The sequence below is a fragment of the Acipenser ruthenus genome, chromosome 4 (assembly GCF_902713425.1).
Source record: "Acipenser ruthenus chromosome 4, fAciRut3.2 maternal haplotype, whole genome shotgun sequence".
NCBI classification, from domain to species: domain Eukaryota; kingdom Metazoa; phylum Chordata; class Actinopteri; order Acipenseriformes; family Acipenseridae; genus Acipenser; species Acipenser ruthenus.
The window spans coordinates 65444505-65468564 of NC_081192.1; the positions used below are offsets into that span (position 1 = coordinate 65444505).

Consider the following 24060-nt stretch of genomic DNA (forward strand, 5'->3'; position numbering starts at 1 on the left):
AGGAACATATCTGTTTAGTTTCAGTTGAAAGTTTACGTGAAGAAATAAAGAAGCATATTGTGTGGCTTTCTTGTACAATGATATGTGCTACTGTATGCAGTGCTCAGGTTACAGTAGCCTGCCTACAGTATATGAAATAATTGCTGGAGCATAAAGCAGGGTATTCTCAAAGGTTTTAGTGTTGCTGACTAAAAAGTGCCATTACACATTCAAACTGCAATTAATGTGAAGCGTAAGCTAAACCCCCATTTCCACTTTGCTCACTTTGTGCTTCCTTAAAAATGTGCTGTTGTCAGGTGTCAGAGTTCAAGGGCATGTTTTGTTCACTGAGAAGTCTCATCCAACAAAAATAACTTATCCACGCTTTAATTTTTCAGGTTTAAACTACAGTATAACAAACCACGTTAAGTGACAATTCTTTTACTTTTCATAAATGGTTGGTAGATATTAAAATATGATTGCAGTGAATCATTTCTCATACGTTGGTGTACATGTAAATGTATTTTAATGGAGGTATTAATAAAAAGGGATAGTTCAGTTCTAAAATGGAAAAAACTGAATCGTTTTGGTTATGTTCTTTATTTTACAATTACAGTATTTTTTTTAAATGTTACACATTATATATAAACAGTCTCTTACCTCTTTCTTACAGCACACATAGAACAATGGGAGCAGGCTGAAGCACACTACCACACTAAAATTTAGGTCTAGGGCCTGCTTTGTTTTAAAGAACTAGGACAATAATTCTGTCATGGGCTCCTGCTGAGATATTTAATGCAGGACTGTATTAGAAGGTTCAAAGGTTCGTTCGCTAGCCAGGGATTTGAAGATTGTTTTAAACCTTCGAAGGTTCGTCAGACTGCATTCACGCACTGTGTTTTTTTCCTTTTTTTCTTTCTGTTAACAGAAATCGTTTGACAATGTGTGAAATACTATAAATCACACATGAAATGTCACTTTTTTGTATTAAAATCTACTACCAAATTGTTATACGTAACAACTCTATATGGCGCCGTATGGAGCAGGGTATATTATTGTGCCAAAGCACTGGGGGTGGGGGGGGGGGGTACCTATAGAGGTTGTAATGCTTCAGTAAAATATGTACTGAATACCTAGTGTACAGTACAGTGTAAGAGAAGTGCTATGGTAGAATATGTATGAAATATAACACTAATAATTTTAATTTCTAAAAAACTGAGCACCGTCCGTCCCTCCCCCTCCAGCTCATGTTAACCAGAGGCAAATTTCTTCATTCGCTATCTCGACAACAAAGCTGTATTGAAAGAAATGTCTCGAAACCCATCTGCTGTTTGGGATTTTTTTTGTTAAAAAAGAAAAGTTAAATGCAAACTATGCAAGCATTTGTTGATGTGTCATGGAGGCACATCCAATCGCTGGGGTCACTTTACAATCGTAGGTTCGTAGTAGTAGTAGTAGTAGTCGTAGTAGTAGCATTCACTATAATCTGTATCAGTTACACAATGTGTTAGATGTTTGAGTTGAACTTCCTGTAAGTGAACCTGATGCATTAGCACTGTAACTGAAACCACGAGTGCTTTCCTGGTTGATGGGAAAAGGCTTGGCTTGGTGTCAGAGGCATGAAGAGGAAAGTGAAAGCTAAAGTTATACTGTACAAACCGGTTCCCAGTATTCTAGTAGGTGGGTTCAACTCCAGTTAATCTGCATCTACTGTAATCTACCTGTACTGTACTTCTCTCCTCAGTAAAAAAATATAAACTATAGAGCTTGGGTTGATAGAAGGTCTTGGATCATAAGGGTTTTATTGTGAGTTCAGAACAGTCCTGTACCATTTGAATATTCTACAAAGTCAAGATAAAAGAAAATAAGGGTGTGTTCAATTCTTTACAGTTCCTTTGATAACCTGGCGAACGACTAGAATGCATTATGTAGTGCAGGAAGGATTGCATTTAAGCCCCATTCAATAGGCTTCCTCTGGATTGTTGCCAGGTCTATAGCTGTGAAAGGGTGTCTTTTTTAATCCTAGGCAAGGCCTACTGTTTATAAATATTTAATGTACTGTAAGGCCTATTTGTGAAAAAAATGTTCCTTGTCTGTGTGAATTTAGGTTGTGTGTGCATGCCTGTTGGCAGTTTAACAATAGTTAAACATACAATAATGAGACTTGAAAGGCTAGTAGGAAACACGAGAAGGCAAATTCTATACTGAACAGTACTGTAGTCCGCTGTGATATGTGAGGATTTGCCATTAAGTTGCAGAAACATGGACAGAGATCCCCTTGAATGACAAACAATTTGCATAACCACGAAGAATGAAAACAATTCAGCTGCAACTGGTCAGCAATTTTGCAGAAAACTGATAGACTTTTAGGGATACTGTGAAGTATCTATATGGCATAGTACAAAGTGGGTGGATATATTCTGTGGCTCTAGTAAATACAGGAGTAAAATATTGCATTTCTAAAATTGTACAGTAAAGCTGTAATACTGTAAAGAAACTGTTTCCAATATGTATCATTATAGTATGCTCCACCAAATACTGTATCAGGAAGTGATATTTTACTCTCTCAAGGTTTATTGTTTCTGAAAACAAAGGAGGAGTGAAGCATTAGGTTGAGGAGGTGTACTGTACAGTATTACACAAAAAGTAGGTGACTGTGCACCTTTTGTTTAACTGCATAGTTGGTTGTGTTTATTGCACACCACTCAACCTAAGGAGAATGGATGGAGGACAACGAGGGCCATTGAACAGTAATGGAAAACAACTGTTTTAATTTACTGTATTATAAATAACATAATGTTACAGATTTATAAAAATAAAATGCCACCTGTGTCCACATGTCATCCTGTAAATAGTACAAACAGCAAATAACACAAACAACCAGCAGCACCTTTTCCATTTTTAACAGTAGTGTTGGGTGCCTTATAAAAGAGACATCGTTTTGCATAGTTTGAGCAGTCACTCAAAATGCAAGGAATTACATGCCTTACAAAATGCGAGACATCCTACACATGACATGCTGTAGTAATTGAACTTTTAGTACACCTTAGAATGAATGTAGTGTATCATTCTTTCTAGACATGTTTTGATTTTATTTTTAATGTCTTCCAGTTTAGTAACTTTAACAGCAATGTGGAAAATGTATTTGTTCACAAAAATGCTGTCTACCGCTCTTGAAGGTCCTGTTATCCCCATAGTAACCGCAATCAAAACAGTTGACATTTTCAAGTAATGACCCAACAGGGATGTCAACTGTTAAGAAATGACAACAAAATGTTGAGCTTTCCTTGTCTCATGGGGCCTCCCATATATGGAATATTTTATTACAAATGGAAATGTGTCTCATCCTCAATAATACCTTACACTACTGTATACTTATTATTAATTGGTGTAAAAGAATCCTTCAAGGCCCTACAAAATTGCTATGTATTCAGATTTTATATTCAGATGAGAACAGTACATTATCCACAATACAAGAGTTGAACAAATGTCATATAACAAGGTGCCTAAACTGTGACTGAATTGTTTTCTGTGTAAAGTGATGTTAGTTTCTGTGACTTTTACCTCATCCGGTATGGCACATACTAGATGCCAGCTTACCACATTTTAGCTCTAGAGAGACTTAATGAAATGATGCTCTCTTTCCTGCCTATTTGAAAATATGGTACAGAGAAAATGAGACTGTGTTGAAGCAGGAGCTGTACTCCAGGGGAGATAACTCGTGTCTGAAAAACACCATCGTTCCATTAATTGTTATGTTTAATGTTCTAGTAAGAAGGCAGTGTCTTAGTTCAGGTTAAAATTGATTTAGTCGGTGTGGTGCCAGTATTTCATGTCAACTGAACTTATATTTCTCCTTTTGCAGGTACAAAAGAGTCTTTTCTGTTGGCAGCCATGGAATAACCACCTACAATCCTACCACTCTTGAAGTTACAAATCAGGTATACAATTATACATTGTTTTAATTTTCACAACAGTGTTTGGTTACTCTAGTGTGTTCCAGTAATACAATCATACTAGTAGATATAATTTCACATTTCACGTTTTGGTAAGGTTACTGTACTCTATGTAAAGTTGTTTCATGTAAAATATAACCTCACATTTGTACAACTACATTACTGTACGTACAGTTGTCACGTTCAAACACTTCATTCATTCTCTAGCAGAATAAGGGGAGGCAAACAGGAGGACAACTCCGATTTGCATAAACTCCTAGAGTGCTGTGTTCATGTACTGGCTCACAGATTTTCACATACCCAGACAACATTTAATCAGGAATAATCACTCAGACTCACTTATTCAAAGTTTAACGAATCAGAGTATATTAGTACTCTGTTGGTTTATTAGCGCTTAATGGTTTGAGTGATCGCAGATCTACATTGAATCCTTGCTTATAGACAATCCAGGCAGTCTGGTGTCTTTGCAAACTAACAGCATTAATACTATAAAGCAATATGGTGACATCACGTCCCTTAGGCACCCAATACACTTTCTGATGCATACAATATAACAACATCTCTAAAGCTAATACAGTGCTACCCCTTTATAACGCGCCCCGTTCTACTGCGGAATCAGTTATAACACCGTAAGGTCGTGGCTCCCATTTCCCCCATAATGCAATTTGATTCACAAACTTTGGGTTTTATTTTATTTAACGTTGTGTTTTGTTTTGCATTACTGTATTTAAGTTGAATTGGGGACATACAGTACTTAAAGCTCCCGTCCTTGCACTGTTTTTTTTTTTTCTAAAAATAAAAACAAACTGTCCGTTAATGTTACAAAACAAGTACGAAACAATACAAGTGTGTATAAACGTCCTTGGATTCTGTGTTGTTTATTTAGTTTACAACATTTATTATAAAAAATATACAATTCGAATAAGAGTGATGTATACTTTAAACTGGTGGAAAAGCAGTTTGTATTATACTTAGTGCTGGGACAAATATCCAAATATTCAAACAAATATTTTTTTTACATATATTCGGATACAAAAATCTGATGTTTGTATTCGCTACAACTGACAAAAATACCTTGCACTTATTTACCGTCTCACCAAAATTTGCCAGACAGTTTCAAAAAATGGCAAATGAAAAAGAGCTCTGTGTGTTATGTGAGATTAATACATATAAATAAACACAGAATCAACACAGCAGCTTGAGCCTGTATTTAAAAGTTTTAGACGGCAAAAAGTAAACAACCCACTATAGTGACCTCTGTGGAAAGCCATCTGGGACAAAAACTCGTTGTGCTGCTTTAGAGTGAGCCAGAATCTCATGGGACAGAAAAAAGGCAAGCACATCATTCTGAAATGCCTTGCTTAAACAATACCCAACTTCCTGAAAATGTTGTGTAGTGATTTTTATATAGACTGTATATAAAGTCTTGAAGTTAACATATATTTGGTAGCATTTTGCTATCCAAAACTCTTAATTTGTTATTACCATGTTTCTGATACCTTACGCAGCAGTATATGACCGACCCTGAATGAACACATACATAATTACTGGTGTTAACTTTTTTAACACGTACATTATTAGTGGGAAACCATTGCTAATAGAGCTTCCCTATAGATGACTGAGGTTTGTACCGCCCCATGTAGATATGCGCCAGGCCCACAATGGAAATCGTATTGGACAGTGAAGTACAAATACCTACAGCAGCGGTTTTCAACCGGGGGTACTCGTACCCCTGGGGGTACTTCTAAGGGTCATAGGGGGTAAGCAGGATGACTAAAAAATGCACAAATAAAAATGAAAGTAAGAGAAAATAATGATCTTGAATTTTTTTAACGATATTATATATTCTCTAAACCACGACATATACTTATTTAATCTTTGTTTAGCGGGTCAACTTTAACCGCTATGCTTTTTAACTTGTCGTATCAGTGAAGCACAGTGTTTCTGCGTTTTTTAAAAGTATAAATGCTCTGGTAAACATAAATAGTCGTCACAATACTTATACTTGGACGGTTTTTGTTTATTACCACGACTGCATTTTATTAACAGCAATAGCGGCTGGTTGAGTATGTGTTTGGTGTTTGATACATTTCTTACTGGCAATAGAAAAACAAAGGAAAACACAAGTCAGAAAGTGCAAAGCGACAAAGTTATACAGAGACCCTTTCTTCTGCAGGTAGCAAATCCTTACTACTGCCTTAAAGTTAATTTCTAGCCCTGATATTATATATTTGTTGCGACTTTCTGTTATGTGGAATGTAATAAACGAGAACCAAAAAAGTGAGCTTTTTCCCCTACACTTTACGATGCCATTTCCACATTTTGTTTTATTTGTTGTGTTAAAGTTAAATTTCAGTTTTTGTTTGCTTGTTCAGCTACAAAGAGGCACAAGTAAACCTCATGTTATTACTTTATGAAAACGTGTCGATGGCCACTGTTTACTGTGAAGAAACGGCAATGGCAAGGAATGAAAAAAATAAAATAAAATGCGTTGTCAACTTTATTTCGGGAATAAACAAAACATGTTTAACTTGAACTGCTATTTCGCATCCTTTGTTTTTTATTTAATTCATTGAGGAAAAGTAAGTCCTACACAACTTATTCTTTACTCCTGAGATATTTTTCTATTTTAATATGTTACATATTGTAAGGTCTTGCTGTAAAATAAAGGCACACACACAGGGACCACGTCCCCCCTGCCCCTGCTGCTATGATGTCTCTACCTGCGTTCAGAGCAATATAATGGCTTTTATTACTTTTTGAAAAAAACGAATATTCGAACAAATATTTAAATTATGAACAAATATCCGAACATGAAAATCCTGTGTTCGTCCCAGCACTAATTATACTGTATGTATTGTAATGACCCGGGATTTATACTGTTACACGACTGGTCTGTGGACCCTATGTGTCTGTGTGTGTGTGTAATCATGGAAGCGGTATGCCTCAGCCAGGATCGATTGATGTCCACGTATGCGATGACATGAAATCCCAGATCAACGGGGACGGAGCTGACAGCTGAGTCAGACAAGCTGCTGTGTGAATGTGCAAGACTGTTTGTTGTTTTTGGTGTGGCCCAGGCTGACCGGGGCCAGGAATAATTGTCCCAATAAACCATGGATTCGAGTACCTGCAAATTGTGTGTGTGTTTCCTTCCTTCATTTTCTACGGTATGCTACAATATTAATTTGGCCATTGTAAATCATTTCGTGAACAAAAATGCCAAAAGTCGAAACACAAATAATAATGCTATCCTATAACATCATGCATCAGTATATGTAAACTATATTCAAGATCATGCTAACCCTCCATGGAGTCTTTCAGCACAAAAGGTTTAAGTACAGCAACAAGTCAGCTTGCAAAGTGGTGTTCTTCAAAAGATGGATCAGCCAACCCGAGTTGCCAGGTTTGACTGATAGCAAACTGTAATTCTGCACATATATTTATAGGACTTTTCTCTCATTATCTTGTGCGTCGAGGCCTCCCTGTCATAAGTTAAAACACCTGTTGTGTCAGGCAACTTTTCTCTGAAACTGAAAAACATAGTTGTCTGTGCCAGGAGACTCCCTTCCTCCCAAGATAAGCATGTCCTGTGGCAGGCCTAAGTTAAAACAGATGCACATAAGGTATTATGATAAATGCATGTTCGAGAGGCCCCTATAGGGTATTTAGTTATGTCAACTCTTTTTCAGTTTTAAGCATTTTCTAAATTTTCACAGTTTTTCACAATACTATTCCTGCTTCTGAAAGTTACTTTTCGTTCAGTGGTCTCCTGACCATAGTACTGCTTCCAGGAGATCGGGTGGCATGCAAAGTGCCTTGAGAGACCCTTCTCAAATCCTTGTTTCCAGGTTCCCAGCAAGGCTGGAAATCTTTTGCTGGTACTGCTCTTAAAGGCTCCCTCAAAGCAATCACTGGGTTAGGGATCCAAAGCTGAGAATCACAAATGTGTTTTACTAAATCAGTTACCTGGTATCTACATGATACTTTAACTCTTGTAGCAGAATTCCCATCTTTACATTCTAGTTTTCCCAAATGAGCCCTTTTCACCTGATGCGTTTCATTACATCCCATACATAAGTCTCCTCATATCTTCTGGTTCAACATTTAAATGAGAAAAGGATAATCCTTGTGGGTCATTAGGTGCACATTCAAACGGTATTCTACAATGCTCTACCATGTGAGAGCATGCAGGGCAAGGCATCGGTTCTGCTTGTGGCAGCCCAGTTCTACCCCACTGGAAATGTATATGTTTTAATTGCAATTTCTATTATATTAAAATACATCCTTCGACCATATCATTAACACATTATTATATTTCAAAATATATTATAAATCGAATATTAATACTATATAAACAAAATGGCAGCACACTTATATTGCAATTTTATGTCAGGCAGACATAGTTAAGGTTTGAACAAAGGTTCTGTTTAAAGTCGATTTTACAACCAGCTCAAAAGGGGGGTAAAAAACCCACCAGTATGCATGAACATTTGTATGTGTGGTCAGATTGGCAGGTAGCATTTGGTTGAATACTTTGAGACAGAATGGCGTAAAAAAACAGCTGTTTTTTTTTTTTTTTTTTTTTTTAAGAAATGATTAAGATGCTTTTTTATACACCTGTATCTCAAAAAGTATAGCAAATTAAGGAACCAAGCTCAGCATACGCATAGTCCCGGGGGTATAGATGTAGAAATTGAACCAACGGTCTGACGTTACTGCTGTCTGACGTCGTTGCTAGGCAGAGGGACTTGCGACCGTTGCACTGAGTAGGGAGACATGGAATTCAGCACACACGGGTCACATCGGTGTTTCTGGCTGGATTAAAACTGGTAATCAGTGATAATGTTTTTTGTGTTTGTGCCTTCAACACTGGGGAAACTAATAATATGTTTTTAATCCGATTTTCATTTCCCCCCCTCTCACTTTTGTAATGGTACGGTCGGGAGTTCAATGATACCGTTCCATTCCACAAACAAATCTATGTTGCTGTCGGTATTAAAATTGTTAACTTCACTGTGCTTTTAAATAATAAAACATGAAAAATGAAAGTGACCCTGTGTATAGTGTTACTTATTATACAATTAAGATGCAATTAAACTGATGGGGGCGCAACCTCTAGCATGTAGCTATTGCAGCAATTGCAAGCAATGACACTGTTACAGTACAGATTTCTTTCTTTCAGAGGTACGTACTGAGGTCCACATTTAGCAAAGTTTAACAATAACAAAATGTTGGTTGACAACAAGACATAAATGATAAAATGCTCCTGTTTACAGTTTTTAAAAGAATATTCCAAAATGAAAATGATTTTGAAAAGACATGAATGCATTTTATACATTTATTCCTACAAAAAAATACTTATTTGGAATGTCACTTGTGCTGATTTAGAAAATAAACATACTGCTCCATATCAACAGATTTATATAGTGCCATTTTAAAATTCAAACACGGAATTCATTATCCCCCATATTGTTTATTAGTTTATTAAAATTATATGATCTTGCATTTCTAGACATTGTGTGCATGTGTTATTTGTGTATATTATTTACTGTATTTGTTTAGTAGATTTATTAAAATGATAAGATATTGCAATTAAAACAGCACTTGCCAATTTCAAGCATGACAGAGTTGTAATTGATAGGAAAACATTTTAGACTCTGGCAATTGTGTTCCACAAAGGGAAAACCATCAGCCATGGTCACTGTGTTGCCTGGCTGCGAAAAGATGAGTAATGGTTTCAGTGTAATAATATTCAGTGCACACAACGCATCAGACTGCCTAAAAACCTGCATGATTCTTACATGATCTTTCTAGAGAGAGTGGACAAAGCCACACAACATGAAGAATAACTGCCCTCAGCACTACTGTTCAAAGTTGTCCCCACCTCTCCAGCCCCAGGGGCAGGGATTAACATATTTCACATTTGATTTGGCTTCAATAAATCTGTCTTTTAAAAAAAACAAAAAACTTTACATAATTGGTGCGTGTCTCTTTCTTCTGTGCTATTTAGTGTCTCAAGATGTGGTTGTTTGATTTTTCAGGATGCCTTATGGAAATTCAGTAGCAAAAACTTCATTAAAGTAATGTTAAGATTTGGTTGCAAAAGTCCAAAAGGTTAGGAAATTGCAAGTTAAGGTAGCCACGCAACCTTAATTCTGCACCTTTATGTGTGTTTCCTGTCACACTTGACATCACATATGACATCATCAATGACATCGGCAATGACATCACTAAGCACATGTCAAATTCTCATTGAAGACTGGCCATGCGGGCGTAACACTGAGAAATCATAGTCCTTGTGACTGGTAACATTAGCATTCCCACATTGTTTGCTGTCAAGCTAATTATTTCACCAGTAAAACCAATAAACTCAGAATACAATAGTGCTATAAAATCAATTAGGGACCTTCCATGTATTACTGGAACTAAAGTTAAACAAGTCATATTTCTCCAAACACTATCAGCAATATTCCTACAAACAATATTTTCTGTATCTGGAATCTGCAACATTGGCTTTCTTGTATTAACTGCACTGTTTCGTGTGGCAAAAGGAGTCACTGCATTTTCTGCAGTATGTGTATGTTTGCACTGTGATTAACCATTCTTCTTTCAAACTTTACAGTTGACTAGGAATTCTTGCTAACAAGAGCCAAGTTATGATATTAAAATGTTTTGGTACAATTGCAGATTTCTGCAGTTCACCGTTGTGAAAATGTAATGGTATTCAATGAAGTACATAAACAAGTGGTGGATTGTAATGCGTGGATGTTATGCTTTCAAGAGACATAAAACACTGCTTCATGTACCACAGCATACATGTAACAACAATATACCATACAGTACTAACTGTAATGGAAAGTGTTAACATACATGTAGGGTTTGACATATTGCATGCCCCATTTGTTTTCAGGTACTCCTTTCCACAAATCTAATACTCATCACTACATACCTCAACATGAGTTACACATTTCTGAGTACAAGGAATTCTGTTGTTTATTAAAGCACACATTGACAGCAAACATTGTGGGAATGCTAATGCAGTTACTGAACATGTTACCAATCACAAGGACTATGACTATGAAAGAACAGCTCCCTGTAACAGTAAAACCTAAAAATAGACGAGCAGATATGAAATAGGAAACGACTTTAGTAATGTAAGATAAGGAAGCTTTATTGTCTCTGTTTCCCTCGTATGCAATTTAAGTAATTGTTGTAGTAGTAGTAATAATAATAATAATAATAATAATAATAAAGCAGGTACAATTTCAGTTGAGTATCAGCTACCCAGTTAATTCAACTTAAATGAGTTCACTGTTCTTAAACTCGTTCGAGCATTCACACCCAAACTGCATCCATATGTGAATGGAACAAATATTACAATTAATGTATCTAAATGAAACTTGACCACGGTGGGACTCGAACCAGGGTCCTCACGATTTGCTTTCTGTCACCCTCCCAACTGCTATTGGAGATTGCAGTTACAGCAGGTATTACGTTACAAATTAAAATGTAGTGGAGCGCTAATATTTTGACTTCAGGCACTCTAAGTGTGAGTTATTAATTTAGGTTGATGTTACGTTTCTGAAACTATCCAGCTGCTCCCAATTCCCCCCTCCACAACAAAAGTTTTATTTAGATACATTTATTGTAGTAGAATGTGTATATAAAGTAGCACTTGCTTTTAAAGATAAAACTTCACTAGTCTGCGAGTGCTTATATCTTGCAGAATGCTTTTCAGTTAAATGGTGAATATGGATGTAGCTGGTGTGAGCAAACTGGTGAAATGATTTCCATGAAGTTTTATCGTGTCTACCCTGCTGCATTTCCTAATGTACTGCAAGCTCATGATTTTGTTGTTCAAAATGCATTACATGCTTTGCATTTTGATCAGCCAGTTAAGGGAATTAAATCTCTGTCACCTTTAATGGTTATTCCTTGTTTTGATATGGCTGATGGCTTTGTTCCAGATTACATGCATGCGGTGTTACCAAGTGTTAAACAAATAGCATATTTGTGGTTTGTCTCATGTTCTCATGGGATGTACCATGGTATATTGGTAGTAAGATAGCAGGTGGATGATTTGCTAAAAAGCTTTAAACCTCCAGACGAACTATCCAGGTACACAAGGACTCTAAAAGTTAGGAGATACTGGAATGCGAATGAGTGGACAAATGTTTTACTTTTGTATTCTCTGCCTTCTCTACGTGGTAAATTAGAAATTATTTAGAAGTATTTTCATTGGTTGATATTGGTTAATTGTATTTATGCCCTCCTTCAAATGGAAATTCAATTTTTTGAACTAGATGCAGCCCAACAAAATCTACAGTCTTTTGTAAAATTGTTTCAGATGTTGCATGGAAAGGAACATGTGTCCTTTTGTTGCACATTTGTCGAAGTGTCTTTTGAATTTTACTATCATCACCTACTGTTGTTCTGTCATGGTGCCCAAGGAGTATCTATGCAAATATTAAATGTTTGCCTGTTGGGAGATGTGAGATATAGTAGTCACTTTTATTTTCAAAATGCCAACCAACAGTATTTTATTCCTAAACACAATTTGGCAATTTTTACACAAATTAAATGTCTTGGTCAACCTAACCCTGTTCCCATTGCTCATCCAATGGCAGCTGAATCATTTTTAAACTGTATTTATCCAGAAATACTTTAGAAGAGCATAACAGTTAATTCATCAGATCATGTAATGGATGGACAACGACACCTGTGCCTTCTGCCAGTTATGTTGTCAATTCAACGCTTGTCTTCTTTCTATTCCTTAAGGATATTATCTTCAAGTATTGCTCATCCTTGTTAGACAGCTTTTTGGGTCTTCCAGTCCTGGGTTTGTCAGTTACAGATGATGTTTCTCTGTACTTGTTGACTATGCTTCGGATACCACACCTTGAAAATCAAGTGATGCGAGCTACTTCACTCAATGTGTTTCCTTCTTTATGCAAGTCAAGGTTGTTATAATAGTAGAAAACACTAGTGTAGGCTTAAGTAAATTGTTGATGTTCACACCAGAGTAGAAAAATGCAACATGTCTTAGACTTTTGCACAGCAGTATATATATATATATAATGAACTTAAGGTTTAGTATAAGGAATCCCTCCTCCTATAAAATGTACAGTAGTAGGATAATTGGATTACATCAACCCCAATACACAGTACTCAGTAGTGACACCTGCTGGGACACATGGGACTGGAGCAGCATTAAGTTCACACCCAGGCAGTATGTATGCCCAACGACTGGTGTAATCGTGTGTATTGGCCTAACAGCTGGAGGTTCTGCCCTGGGCTGAGTTCCTGGACTATTTGCAAAGTATCTGGAAACTGTACACATACTGTAGTCATCAATAAATGAATCAGCTGTTACTCTGGTTCATGCTGCCATAAGTTATTTTGGTTTTTCCTTTTCTATTGGTTAATGTCTGTGTACTTCAATACTTGTTGAACATCCTATTATTACTATTACTATTGTTATTGAGATTTGTATTTATCTTTTTCCATTTTATATCAGTGGCCTTATGGGGACATCTGTGGTATCGCTCCAGTTGGGAAGGGACAAGGCACTGAGTTTAACCTCACGTTTCGAAAGGGTAGTGGAAAGAAATCGGAAACGTTGAAGTTTTCAACTGAACACAGGACAGAACTGCTAACAGAAGCATTGGTGAGGATTTTTAAACAATCTTTTTGCCTCATTATATGACTGAGTGTGAAAAATATCTTCATTTCACACATTATAATGTACAAAACCCCCTGGGACCTCACACAATGTTTAATGTTTCACAAGGGCCCTAGACCATGTCACAATAAAAGCTGACACATTTAAAGTTAATTTCTTTATATACAACTTGACTTGTGTGTCTTTGGACTCATAAATCCATAATGGGTTGTTTTGTTATTTGACTGTAGTAGAATAGTTTTGGTTCATTGTTTAGTTTACATACATTGTATGTGTTGATTTGGTTTTCTGTCATTACAGAGATTTCGAACTGACTTTTCTGAGGGTAAAATAACTGGAAGGGTAAGTGAAAATCTGTATTCTTGCTTTAGACTCACTTTTCTACCCACTGTAATGTAGTGTTTGTAGAAATAGCCAAATTAAGTGTTACACTCTTTGGTCAAAATAGTATAAATCTGTATTCTCTTTCTTGATTATTTACATTTTATTTCCCTTCACATTATTCTGATATCTCCAAGCCTATAAGGTTTTACACGGCTCCTATTCCGCTTAATCACTGGATTTCATCATATAAATGTGCCGTCCATGCTGCTGTAGGGGAGCTTTTTTTAGATGGATGCAGGAGAGGTTGATAGCAGCAGCTAATCTTCCAACCAACTCCAGAACCAAATATACCCCTGGATCAGCTAGTAATGAGCCAGAACATGAAAATAGAAACTTGAAAAGTGATGTTATTTTTAAAGACTTTATTTAAAAAATATATTTCATATAGGAGGCTGTGTGGTCCAGTGGTTAAAGAAAAGGGCTTGTAACCAGGAGGTCCCCGGTTCAAAGTCCACCCCAGTCACTGACTCATTGTGTGACCCTGAGCAAGTCACTTAACCTCCTTGTGCTCCGTCTTTCGGGTGAGACGTAGTTGTATGTGACTCTACAGCTGATGCATAGTTCACACACCCTAGTCTCTGTAAGTCGCCTTGTATAAAGGCGTCTGCTAAATAAACAAATAATAATATGTATAACAGGATGAAAAAAGACATTGGGAAGAACCAGGTAATAGTAAACATGTTTATTAAACCTAAAAGTGTGACTCAACATTTTGTTGAGTCAAATGTTAGCTGACGCCAGGTTACCAGACAGGTGGATAATGGGATTTCTAAAAGGAATGCATAGTTGCATTTACATTGCAGCGATACAACTGTTACAAACATCACTGGAGTGACACTCGAAAGTCTGTGGTGCTGGAAGTGACGCCTGGAGGAATTGATCAGATCGACCCCTCAACCAACAGAATCCACTGTTCCTATGACTACAGAAACATTGAAGGCTTTGCAGAGGTCTCAGACTATCAGGGGGGGTTCTGTATACTATATGGAGGCTTCAGTAGATTGGTAAGTGCTTTACTGTGCAAATGACAATTAGCTTGGTCCCTTGGTGGAAGATTTCATAAAGAGTTCATAATGTTAAACATTTGTTAAATTATACAGAAGTCTTTTAAATGCGCATAGACGATGACAGAAAAATTAAAATGGGTGGAAATGGAATTTAGTCATTTTGTTCTTCAACAAATTCCATGGGCAGTATCTTGTATTCCAATATGTCCTAGTAGTAGATCTCTAGCGGTCTATGACTGCGGGAACCGTTCACATAATCTTATAGTCTTTTTCACTGTTTGTCCTGTCTACTTTGCTAAACCCGGTATTAAATATACGGAAAGGCTTTTAATTATTCAGAAACAGTAATTGATTCATCTATTACTATTGCAGCACTTATTTGCATCTGAGCAAAGGGATGACATCATCAAAAGTGCTATCGAGCACGCAGGCAACTACATAGGCATCACACTGCGTACCCGGAAGGACCCCATAGAGTTTGAACATTATGTGAACCACAGACTGGGCAAATACAGTACAGATGATTCAATCACCTCGCTAGCAGAATTCGTTGTTCAAAAACTTTCACCAAGACATTCGGTAAGAGCATTTGTTTAATACAACTCTGTTCTTTGTGGTAGTTTATATAGCATGCCTTACAGGAGTCAATCATCAGTGAGCATAGCATCAACGTGCCAGAATACCTCGGCCAGTTCTTTAACTGTAAGAAGAGTGTCTTGAGTAGGTGTGGGAGACCCATTTGGTCAACTGATATCAATGCAAACGACAGCAGGGTCTGAAATAACACTGTTCTTTCCTCTGAGTCCTGCTGGGCGTTGCTGTAGTTCTTTTTACAGCAGGATCTTCTGTAAAAAGTTCATGCTGTAACCCTCTCCAGATCAACAACTTTCCCTACAGTTAATAGCAGGATCTGTCATAAATAATGAATGCATTGGACTAATGGGAAAACAATAAACTGACTCTGCCTTTTTTTAAAAATCTGTTATCCTAGAGAATTCAAGTCAAAAGAACAGATTCCTGCAATTGAGAGAAAAAGAAAAATATACAGGATAAGAAGCATTGCCTCTGACTCCCCAATGCCACACTTTCTTACGGTTTAATTGGATAAGAAAAGCACCATAGATGATTAATGTATAATGTGACTGTGCTCGCAGTGGGAAGCACTTATTGTAGCTGGAAATAAGCATGCTGCATGTGGAATCCAGTTTGTGATAGAAGAGATTAGTTCCACCTTCGCTGCTGTCTTGAGACTTTTTTTTAATTCCCCTGTAATTTTCAATATAAATTTGGTGCTATCCCGTTAGATCCAATAAACATTACCACATGAACCTTTGGAAGCAACGATTCTGAGATCGACAGGGGGTAGGCCATTTACTGACCATTTTGTATTGATCTCTTTTCCCACTAAATATCTTTGTATCACAGTAATTGTCCCCTCTTCAACACATTTCAAAATATTGCTACTTCCCAGAGTCACTCCTGTTGAATGTAGGCATTTTCTTTGTCTGGTTAATAATAATAAATTACAGCTTTTCTCCAAACTACAGTGAAAAGCATTTATGTATGTATTTATTTATTTTTAGTTAGTGCTTTTAGGTGTTTCTAACTTGAAAATCAATACATAATAAATCCCTGTAACGTTTAGCAACTGCTCTCTACTTGACTTTTATCAGTTCTTATGTTTGAATTCTGTTTATTTTCTTTTATAGGAACCTGTGAAAAGAATATTGGCACTTACAGAAACCTGTTTAGTGGAACGTGATCCAGCCTCCTATAACATAGTAACGCTAAAACCATTTGAAGAAGTAAGTATCACGGAGTAGAGAAACTTCAAACAACTTTGATGTTGTCAGGAAATATTCTGTGCCTAAGATTCCTTAGGTCCTTTTGGTCTCCCTGTCAAAGTGGAAGAGAAATATTAGCTATTCCTCTGGCTACAAAAGAGGAACACTTTTTATTACAGTAATTATTAAAATAGGTCAGTTTGGACACATTATGACTGCTGGCTGCCTGGCTAGCTGTGTATGAAGATTAAAGTCATTTTTGAGTGTTTTAAAAGCTCACAGCCATTTGGCCCCCTTATTAACACCACATGCTATTTAAGGAGCCTGTTTTACATGTGCTTATACACACAGTAGGACAGCCTTAATGGTTATAGGAGTGTTGCATTGTTTCTGTCATGACAAATTGGTGAACCACATCTAAACTTTAAAATATGTGAATACATGTATTATCTGTCATCTATCTATTATATATATATATATATATATATATATATACACACACACTGCTCTGCAAAAGTTTTGCACTTTTCTACTCTGATGCATTATCATCTATATCTATCTTTTTGTCTATCTAGATAGATAGATAAACAGATATAGATGTGCTGTTTTAACAAAACCTGTATTTGATTCTCTTGTTTCCAGATATTTGCTTTAGTATGTGATGTAGCAAATCCCCAGCTTTTCACTGTAGAATTTATCAGGGGGCAGATCCGAAATTATTCATCAACTGAAAGGTATGTACATTATTTAAACTCTTTTTGTAAATTGCTTTATCAAGGAATAGAAGCTGTTGATGGAGTAATTGTGTGTAGTTCTTTAAGGCAATCTGCATTTTACTTTTATACAAAGGAAATTTGGATCAGTTTGCTTATACTGGAGGAAAGATTTTTAGCCATCAGATTGCTCACACCCAAAAACGCCAATAATTGCTTCTAAAGTTCATAGGAAACCAGGTATTCTGTAGCATAAAAAGAAAATAATAAAACTTGGGGAATTTTGGCTGTTGATGAAAATGGACTGTCTGATCCAAAAATATTTTCCAAATAAGCAATGTTGCTACTTTAGGGCGGGTGTAAAAATCACAGATTTCTGTGCAATACTTCAGTGAGTGTTCAAGCCTGGTCTCTGTCTTCCAGAGATTCTTTGATGGCCAGTCTGCTGGATGGAGTAAGGGCATCAGGGAACAGGGATGTATGTGTGAAAATGACCCCAACACACAAGGGACAAAGGTGGGGTTTACTCAGCATGCCAGTGGATGAAGAGGTGGAGAGCCTTCATCTAAAATTTCTTGCTGCTCCCCCAAGTAAGTCTGCTATTGCTGAATGTTAATAGTTGGACCTTGTATACTATACAGTAATACTCAACTTTCAGTGGGAACAAAATAGTTTAAAGACTAACCTGCCCTGTCTTATGGCAACAAGAATTAAGAAAGTGACATTTAATATTTCCAGCTGTTTGTAGGAAATCTTCCTGGATAGGATTTTGGATGCCTTGTTGTTTTTCTACCATTTAAACACATGTAATTCCTAAGAGAATGCAGCCAATATTTAAGAGATAAGCAATGATAAGTGCTGATAGTTGTTCAGTAATGAGATTCAATTGATTGTTAATTTGGTAAATGGATTTGGTTTTTGCTCTTTTGTTACGCTTAGTTCAAACAGTTGAAATGTTTGTCTGTCATATTGTGGGAATGTTGTCATGAGTTTTAGTTTGAAATCCCACTTAAGCTGATAACAGTGTCTGTTGTAAGTGAAGACAGTAGCAAGGACTGTGTTTTAGATGTACAACATGAAAGTGGCATTAGAAAATTAAAAATGTAAAAAACAAAGGAATGTAAATCGGGTAGAGAATAAAGTTATTGATCATCACTAACAAGAGTGAATGAGTGTGGCTGTAGTGTGCCTCTAATGCGCCTCTAGACAATGCCCTTTAAAGGCACAGGCAATCGAAGGAGTGATTGATTCGGCAGTTCCTGCCTTAGTGTTTGCTTGTAAACAAAGCAAGTCACCGATAGGGTATTCAATCCACATCCCCTCCTCTTGTTCCTCCTGGAGGGGAGGATTTGTTTATTTCGTTTTCATTCATGATTCCGATTGGTTGTGCCTTGTGTTCATTGAAATGAAAGCATAAAGTGCAGTTTATTTTTGTAGTGTTTTTTTACGTGTTCTCTTCAGTCTGGTCTTATGTAAGTTTGCACACCCAACATATTTTGACATTATTTGAAAATAAAACTTTGTTTATAAACTACGTTCTTTCATTATTATTATTTATTTATTAGCAGATGCCCTTAAACATGTTCTGCTTAATTAAAAAAATAAGGCTGCAAAGTGAAAGGATTTTTTTTGTTTGTTTTACTTTTTCACATAGGCCTATTTGTTCTCCATAACTACGTGTATGTGCATCGCTTTAAGAATAAACAGGTGTCACATGACTGACGATGATGTTTTGAGTTGTGACTGGTAAAACATTTAGTGACCAGTCACTGACGGGCAGCAGCTTTTCCTAGTGGAAACACAGATCAGTCTTTAAAATGGACACGTGATTAGATGAGTACTACATATTTCAGGATAGGAACTTATAATAATGTAAATTTATGTATTTGAGGAGATCATTATAAGAAATGCTCTCATTATGCCTACCAGCACCGTGCCTGACTAGCCAGTACCATTGTCATTAGTCTTTCATAAGCACGAAATTCACAATTGAGAAGAAAAAAAGAACACTTACATTCTGTAAATGATGTCCCATGTATACACTTAATGCCAAAAAGGACAAAAGGAAACTAAAGACACACCATGGATGGATTGAATTATCAGAATTTACTTTGTACATTTTCACAAAGGAGGTTGTACACATGCTATATATAATATATATATATATATATATATATATATATAGAGAGAGAGAGAGAGAGAGAGCACCAAAAGAAACTTATCGCTATTATGACACATTTATTTTCGGAAAAATGATATAAATGATAGACATTGACGGAATGTTTTTGGTTTCTTTTTAATCACACGATCATTCATCCTTGAACATTACACGCTTGAGTGACTATGACTGAAGCATATGCACTTAATCACCTAATTAGTGAGACAGTTGATTGGATGTTGATCTGAGTGATTTCAGCTGCTGAATTGCAAGCTTGAATAAAAGCAATAAAAAAATCACAGAAAAACACCAATATGCCACGTCTGTCAAGAGAGCAGCGCCTTCATGCAATCGGCATGTTGGAGGCTGGACTAGGGCAGTGTGCTGTGGCTCGCCATCTTGGTTGCTCACAGCCAGCAATTTCAAACCTAGCGAGACAGTATAACCAGACACACTCTGTCAATGACAGGCCACGAACTGGAAGACCAAGAGTCACAACACCTGCCCAAGATCGACAGATCTTTATGCAGCATCTTCATGATCGTTTTCGCACTGCTAGTCGCACAGCATCTGATACTGCAGGTCGTAACAATTCACGCAGCAGCAGTTTAACTGTAAGAAGGCGGTTACACAGTCATCTACAGGCCAGACGACCATACAGGGGTCCGGTGCTCAGCAATGTGCACCGTCGCAACAGGATGAGGTGGTGCCAACACCTTAGATGGACTCGCCTTCAGTGGAGCCAAGTCCTCTTCAGTGACGATTACTGATGGTCAGCGAGTATGGCGTAGACGTGGTGAACGATGCGCTAATTGTTTTGTACAAGAGGCCAATCGGTGGGGAGGTCCAGGTGTAATGGTCTGGGCAGGAGTGTCGAGTCGCTACAGAACTCCGCTGGTAGCGATTGATGGCAACATGACTGCACAGTGATATGTTGACAAAGTCCTAAGGCCTCACTTGGTGCCCTTCTTGCAAGCCCATTTGTAATACCTGTACATACATTCATTCTGAAACAGAGATTAGAGGCATTAAATCTTCATTCAACATTCATGAACATTTTACATGTACCTCTGAAGGAATAGTCTACTGCATTATCTGCAAGAAATCCAGCAAATTGTATATTGGGGAAACTAAAAGGCGTTTAACAGACTGGTTTGTAGAACACTTAAGAAGCATTTGCATTAACACCACTGCATTTCCAGTAGCATCACTTCAACAGTGATGCTCACATTGCTGAAGACATCACAGTCTGTGTGATCAATCAGTGCTATGGAACAAATGTTCCTCGGAAACAAAAGGAACGAGAGTTTGTCTTCAAACTGGGAACTTTGGAACCTCTGGGAATGAACATTCTATTCTAATAATCATGACACCATGCACAGAATTTTTGTATATTTACAATTCTTGAATAACAAAAAGTTTACTGCACTGTATTTACCTTTCTTTTTAAACCGCTGAAGAAGGGCTTTTGCTTGAAACGTCCTGAAAATAAATGGACGTGTTATTAATGATTATTAAGTTATTAATGATTAATGACTTTTCCGCTGTAGGAGAGCTTAGTTAGAAGCCAACCCCAGTTTCCTAGTCGGCCTTTTACCTGTTCTAAAACTCTGTCCCAGTTCTCTCTCTCTATTCCCTGTCCTCCCAAGTACACTCCCAGGTACCTGAAAACCTCCCGGTTCCATTTTAGCCCTGGTGGCAAATCTGGTGGTCGGCTACCCTCCCAGTCACCAATCAGAAAAGCATTACTTTTAGCCCAGTTTACCCTAGCTGAGGACACACTTTCAAACATCCTCAAGCTATTGTTTGAATGTCTTTCTTGTTTGCTATTAACACAGCAAGATCGTCAGCATAGGCTACCACTTTAACAGGCTCCATCATCACATTAGTCAATATTGTTCTCAATTTTAACATTAGGGGTTCAAAAGAAACAGAGTACAACATTCCCGATAGAGAACAGCCCTGGCGAATTCCTCTCTGGACCTTAAAAGGGGAGCACATTGATTTTAAGTACACTAAAAATGTTACTATAGAGCAACTTAATTTTTCCCAAAAAACTGGGACCAAAACCAAAATGCCTCGCCTACATCAAATAAATACCTATGATCTACCTGGTCAAAAGCTTTCTCTTGATCAAGGGAAAGCAGACCAGCTTTAAAACCAAAGAGCTTGGAGGCTGATATTAAATCCCGAATTAAAAAAAAAAAATTATAAAATATTGATCTGCTGGGTACACAGTACGCTTGATCTGAATGCACAATACAGCTCATTACTTTGCTCAGTCTATTCACCAACGCCTTCAACAGAATCTTGTAGTCGGAACAGAGAAGACTTATTGGTCTCCAGTTCTTGATATTACATAAATCCCCTTAGGCAACAAAGTCAATACTGCTCGCCTGCAGTTCAAAGCTAGTTCATTTTCCGCAATACGTTCTTCTATCACACACAGCAGATCACTCCCCAACTCAGACCAGAAAGCTTTATAAAAGTCAGCAGGTACTCCATCAATTCCGGGTGCCTTGCCCATATTGAGCCCTTCCAGAGCACTAGAGAGTTCCTGCAGCGTCGGTGCATTCTCCAGCTCCCTCTCCTCTTCTGGAACCTGTGTCAGCCCTTGGAGGAACTGTTGGGTTCTCTCAGACCTGTCCACAGCCTCTGCTGTGTACAGCTCTGAATAGAACCCCACAGCATGCCCCCTGATGGCCCTCCTGAGGCTCACACAACAGTTGACTGGCTTCTGTTCGCAGGCAGTGTATTGTTTTACTCTGAGACACTTTTTTTTCTAGAGCAAAGAAATACTGAGTCGGAGCATCCATATGAGAGAGACTGAGAAACCGAGAGCTTCCTGTACCTGTGATTCCAGCAGATCAGCCAAACTACTCTTTTTTAGCTTCAGGTCTTGGTATAGCCTGTCGCTATAACTGGCCTCCAATGCCTTATAGAGTTCAGTAATATCCTCCTCCAGTTCTCTTATTGCCTCACTAGTCCTCTTGGTAACATTTTTAGTGTACTGCTGGCAGAATAATCGGGTCTGAACTTTACCCACACCTCACCATTGCTTTACTGATAGAAATTCCCCTTGTTGCCTCCTCCATTGTTCCCCAAAAAATTTAAAGCTAAAAAAATGTCTTTTAATAGTTTAATATTAAAATGCCAATAGGAAGAATAGACACATGAGGTAGGAATAATCATATTTACACTGACCAAACTATGGTCAGGTAGCCCTGTGGGGTGAATAGTGCATTTGGTAAAATAATTTAAATGATGCTTAAAAACATAAAGTATCAAGTCGAGCTAGACAGATATTCCCAGCACTCTCTTTACCCCAGGTGTACTGATTCATTGATCTCCACGCATCTTTCAAATCATGCGCTGTTAGGACAGTAACCATCTCCCTGACTGACCTGGGGTGAGGCTCTGAACTATTTCTGTCCAGCTGTTCGTCAATTGTACAATTAAAATCTCCAGCTAATAAAACTATTTCTTCAGACTGACTTTGTGCTAAAACTCCATGAGGGTCTGAAAGTATAGCACTCTCTCCCTCCCATCATTTGGAGCATAGATATTAATAAATACAAAAGTTCTGCCCTCTACACACTTTCAACAAGTGCCCTTTAATTATCTCATTTACTGTGATAGAATCATGCTTAACCCTTTGCAGAATATTTATTAAGTGAGTGTCAGGCTCGTCAGGTCCAATTTATTTTCACATGCACAGTTAATTTTAGACGCGCTGTTTAAAAGTATTTTTTTTCCACAGTCAAACAGGTTTAAAAGGCCCTGCATATCAACAAAGCACTCACTAGGCATCTCCAGCCCCGCCCCACCCTTTCGTTCGCTATAGCTTTCACATATGCTAAGAAATAAATAATAATAATAATAATAGTCATACATACCGATCAATCCTCTCATGATCACTCGTTTTATCACCAAACTCCTCAATAATGCGATCCAAGTCATTATTTTATTACTATAACATCTGAAAAAAGCTCTGCAAATGTCCGTGATATTCTCTGAGCGCTGATGCAGTCACAGCCAGCTTGTTTCCTCATGGCCGCCGTTATCTGATTCCAGGGGCAAGTATGACTATTCATGAGATGCGCCCTATTTTTTATTTTTTTTTCGGCTTGTCTCGGCTCCTGTCGCTCCCACTCGGCCATTGAATGTTTTTTGCGTCTTTTTGATGATGTCGGACAGGGTCCGACATTGGACCGGATAGGAATAATTGCAATGTCGGACCAGGTCAATCATAGAACCGCAAAGGGTTAAACCCCTTTGCAAATAACATGGCAACTCCAGCACTAAAATTTGTACCATGACTAACAATACCCCCCCCCCCCCCGCCCATTCATGAGTCCACTCTGATTTATTGTTCTCGTCAGTGTGTGTCTCTT

General features: G+C 37.6%; 1 protein-coding gene across 3 annotated transcripts in view; it reads left to right on the top strand.

Annotated features, from left to right (window-relative positions):
- The window catches only part of LOC117400285 (dnaJ homolog subfamily C member 13), a 97243-nt gene that overhangs the window by 17960 nt on the left and 55223 nt on the right, over positions 1-24060 (top strand). For all 3 annotated transcript variants that reach the window (XM_059022655.1, XM_034000010.3, XM_034000011.3), the window contains exons 3-10: positions 3845-3920; positions 13456-13605; positions 13921-13962; positions 14808-15008; positions 15384-15590; positions 16721-16816; positions 17438-17529; positions 17932-18098. In XM_059022655.1, coding sequence (XP_058878638.1) covers positions 3845-3920; positions 13456-13605; positions 13921-13962; positions 14808-15008; positions 15384-15590; positions 16721-16816; positions 17438-17529; positions 17932-18098 — 1031 coding nt within the window. The remainder of the gene's footprint in view (positions 1-3844; positions 3921-13455; positions 13606-13920; positions 13963-14807; positions 15009-15383; positions 15591-16720; positions 16817-17437; positions 17530-17931; positions 18099-24060) is intronic.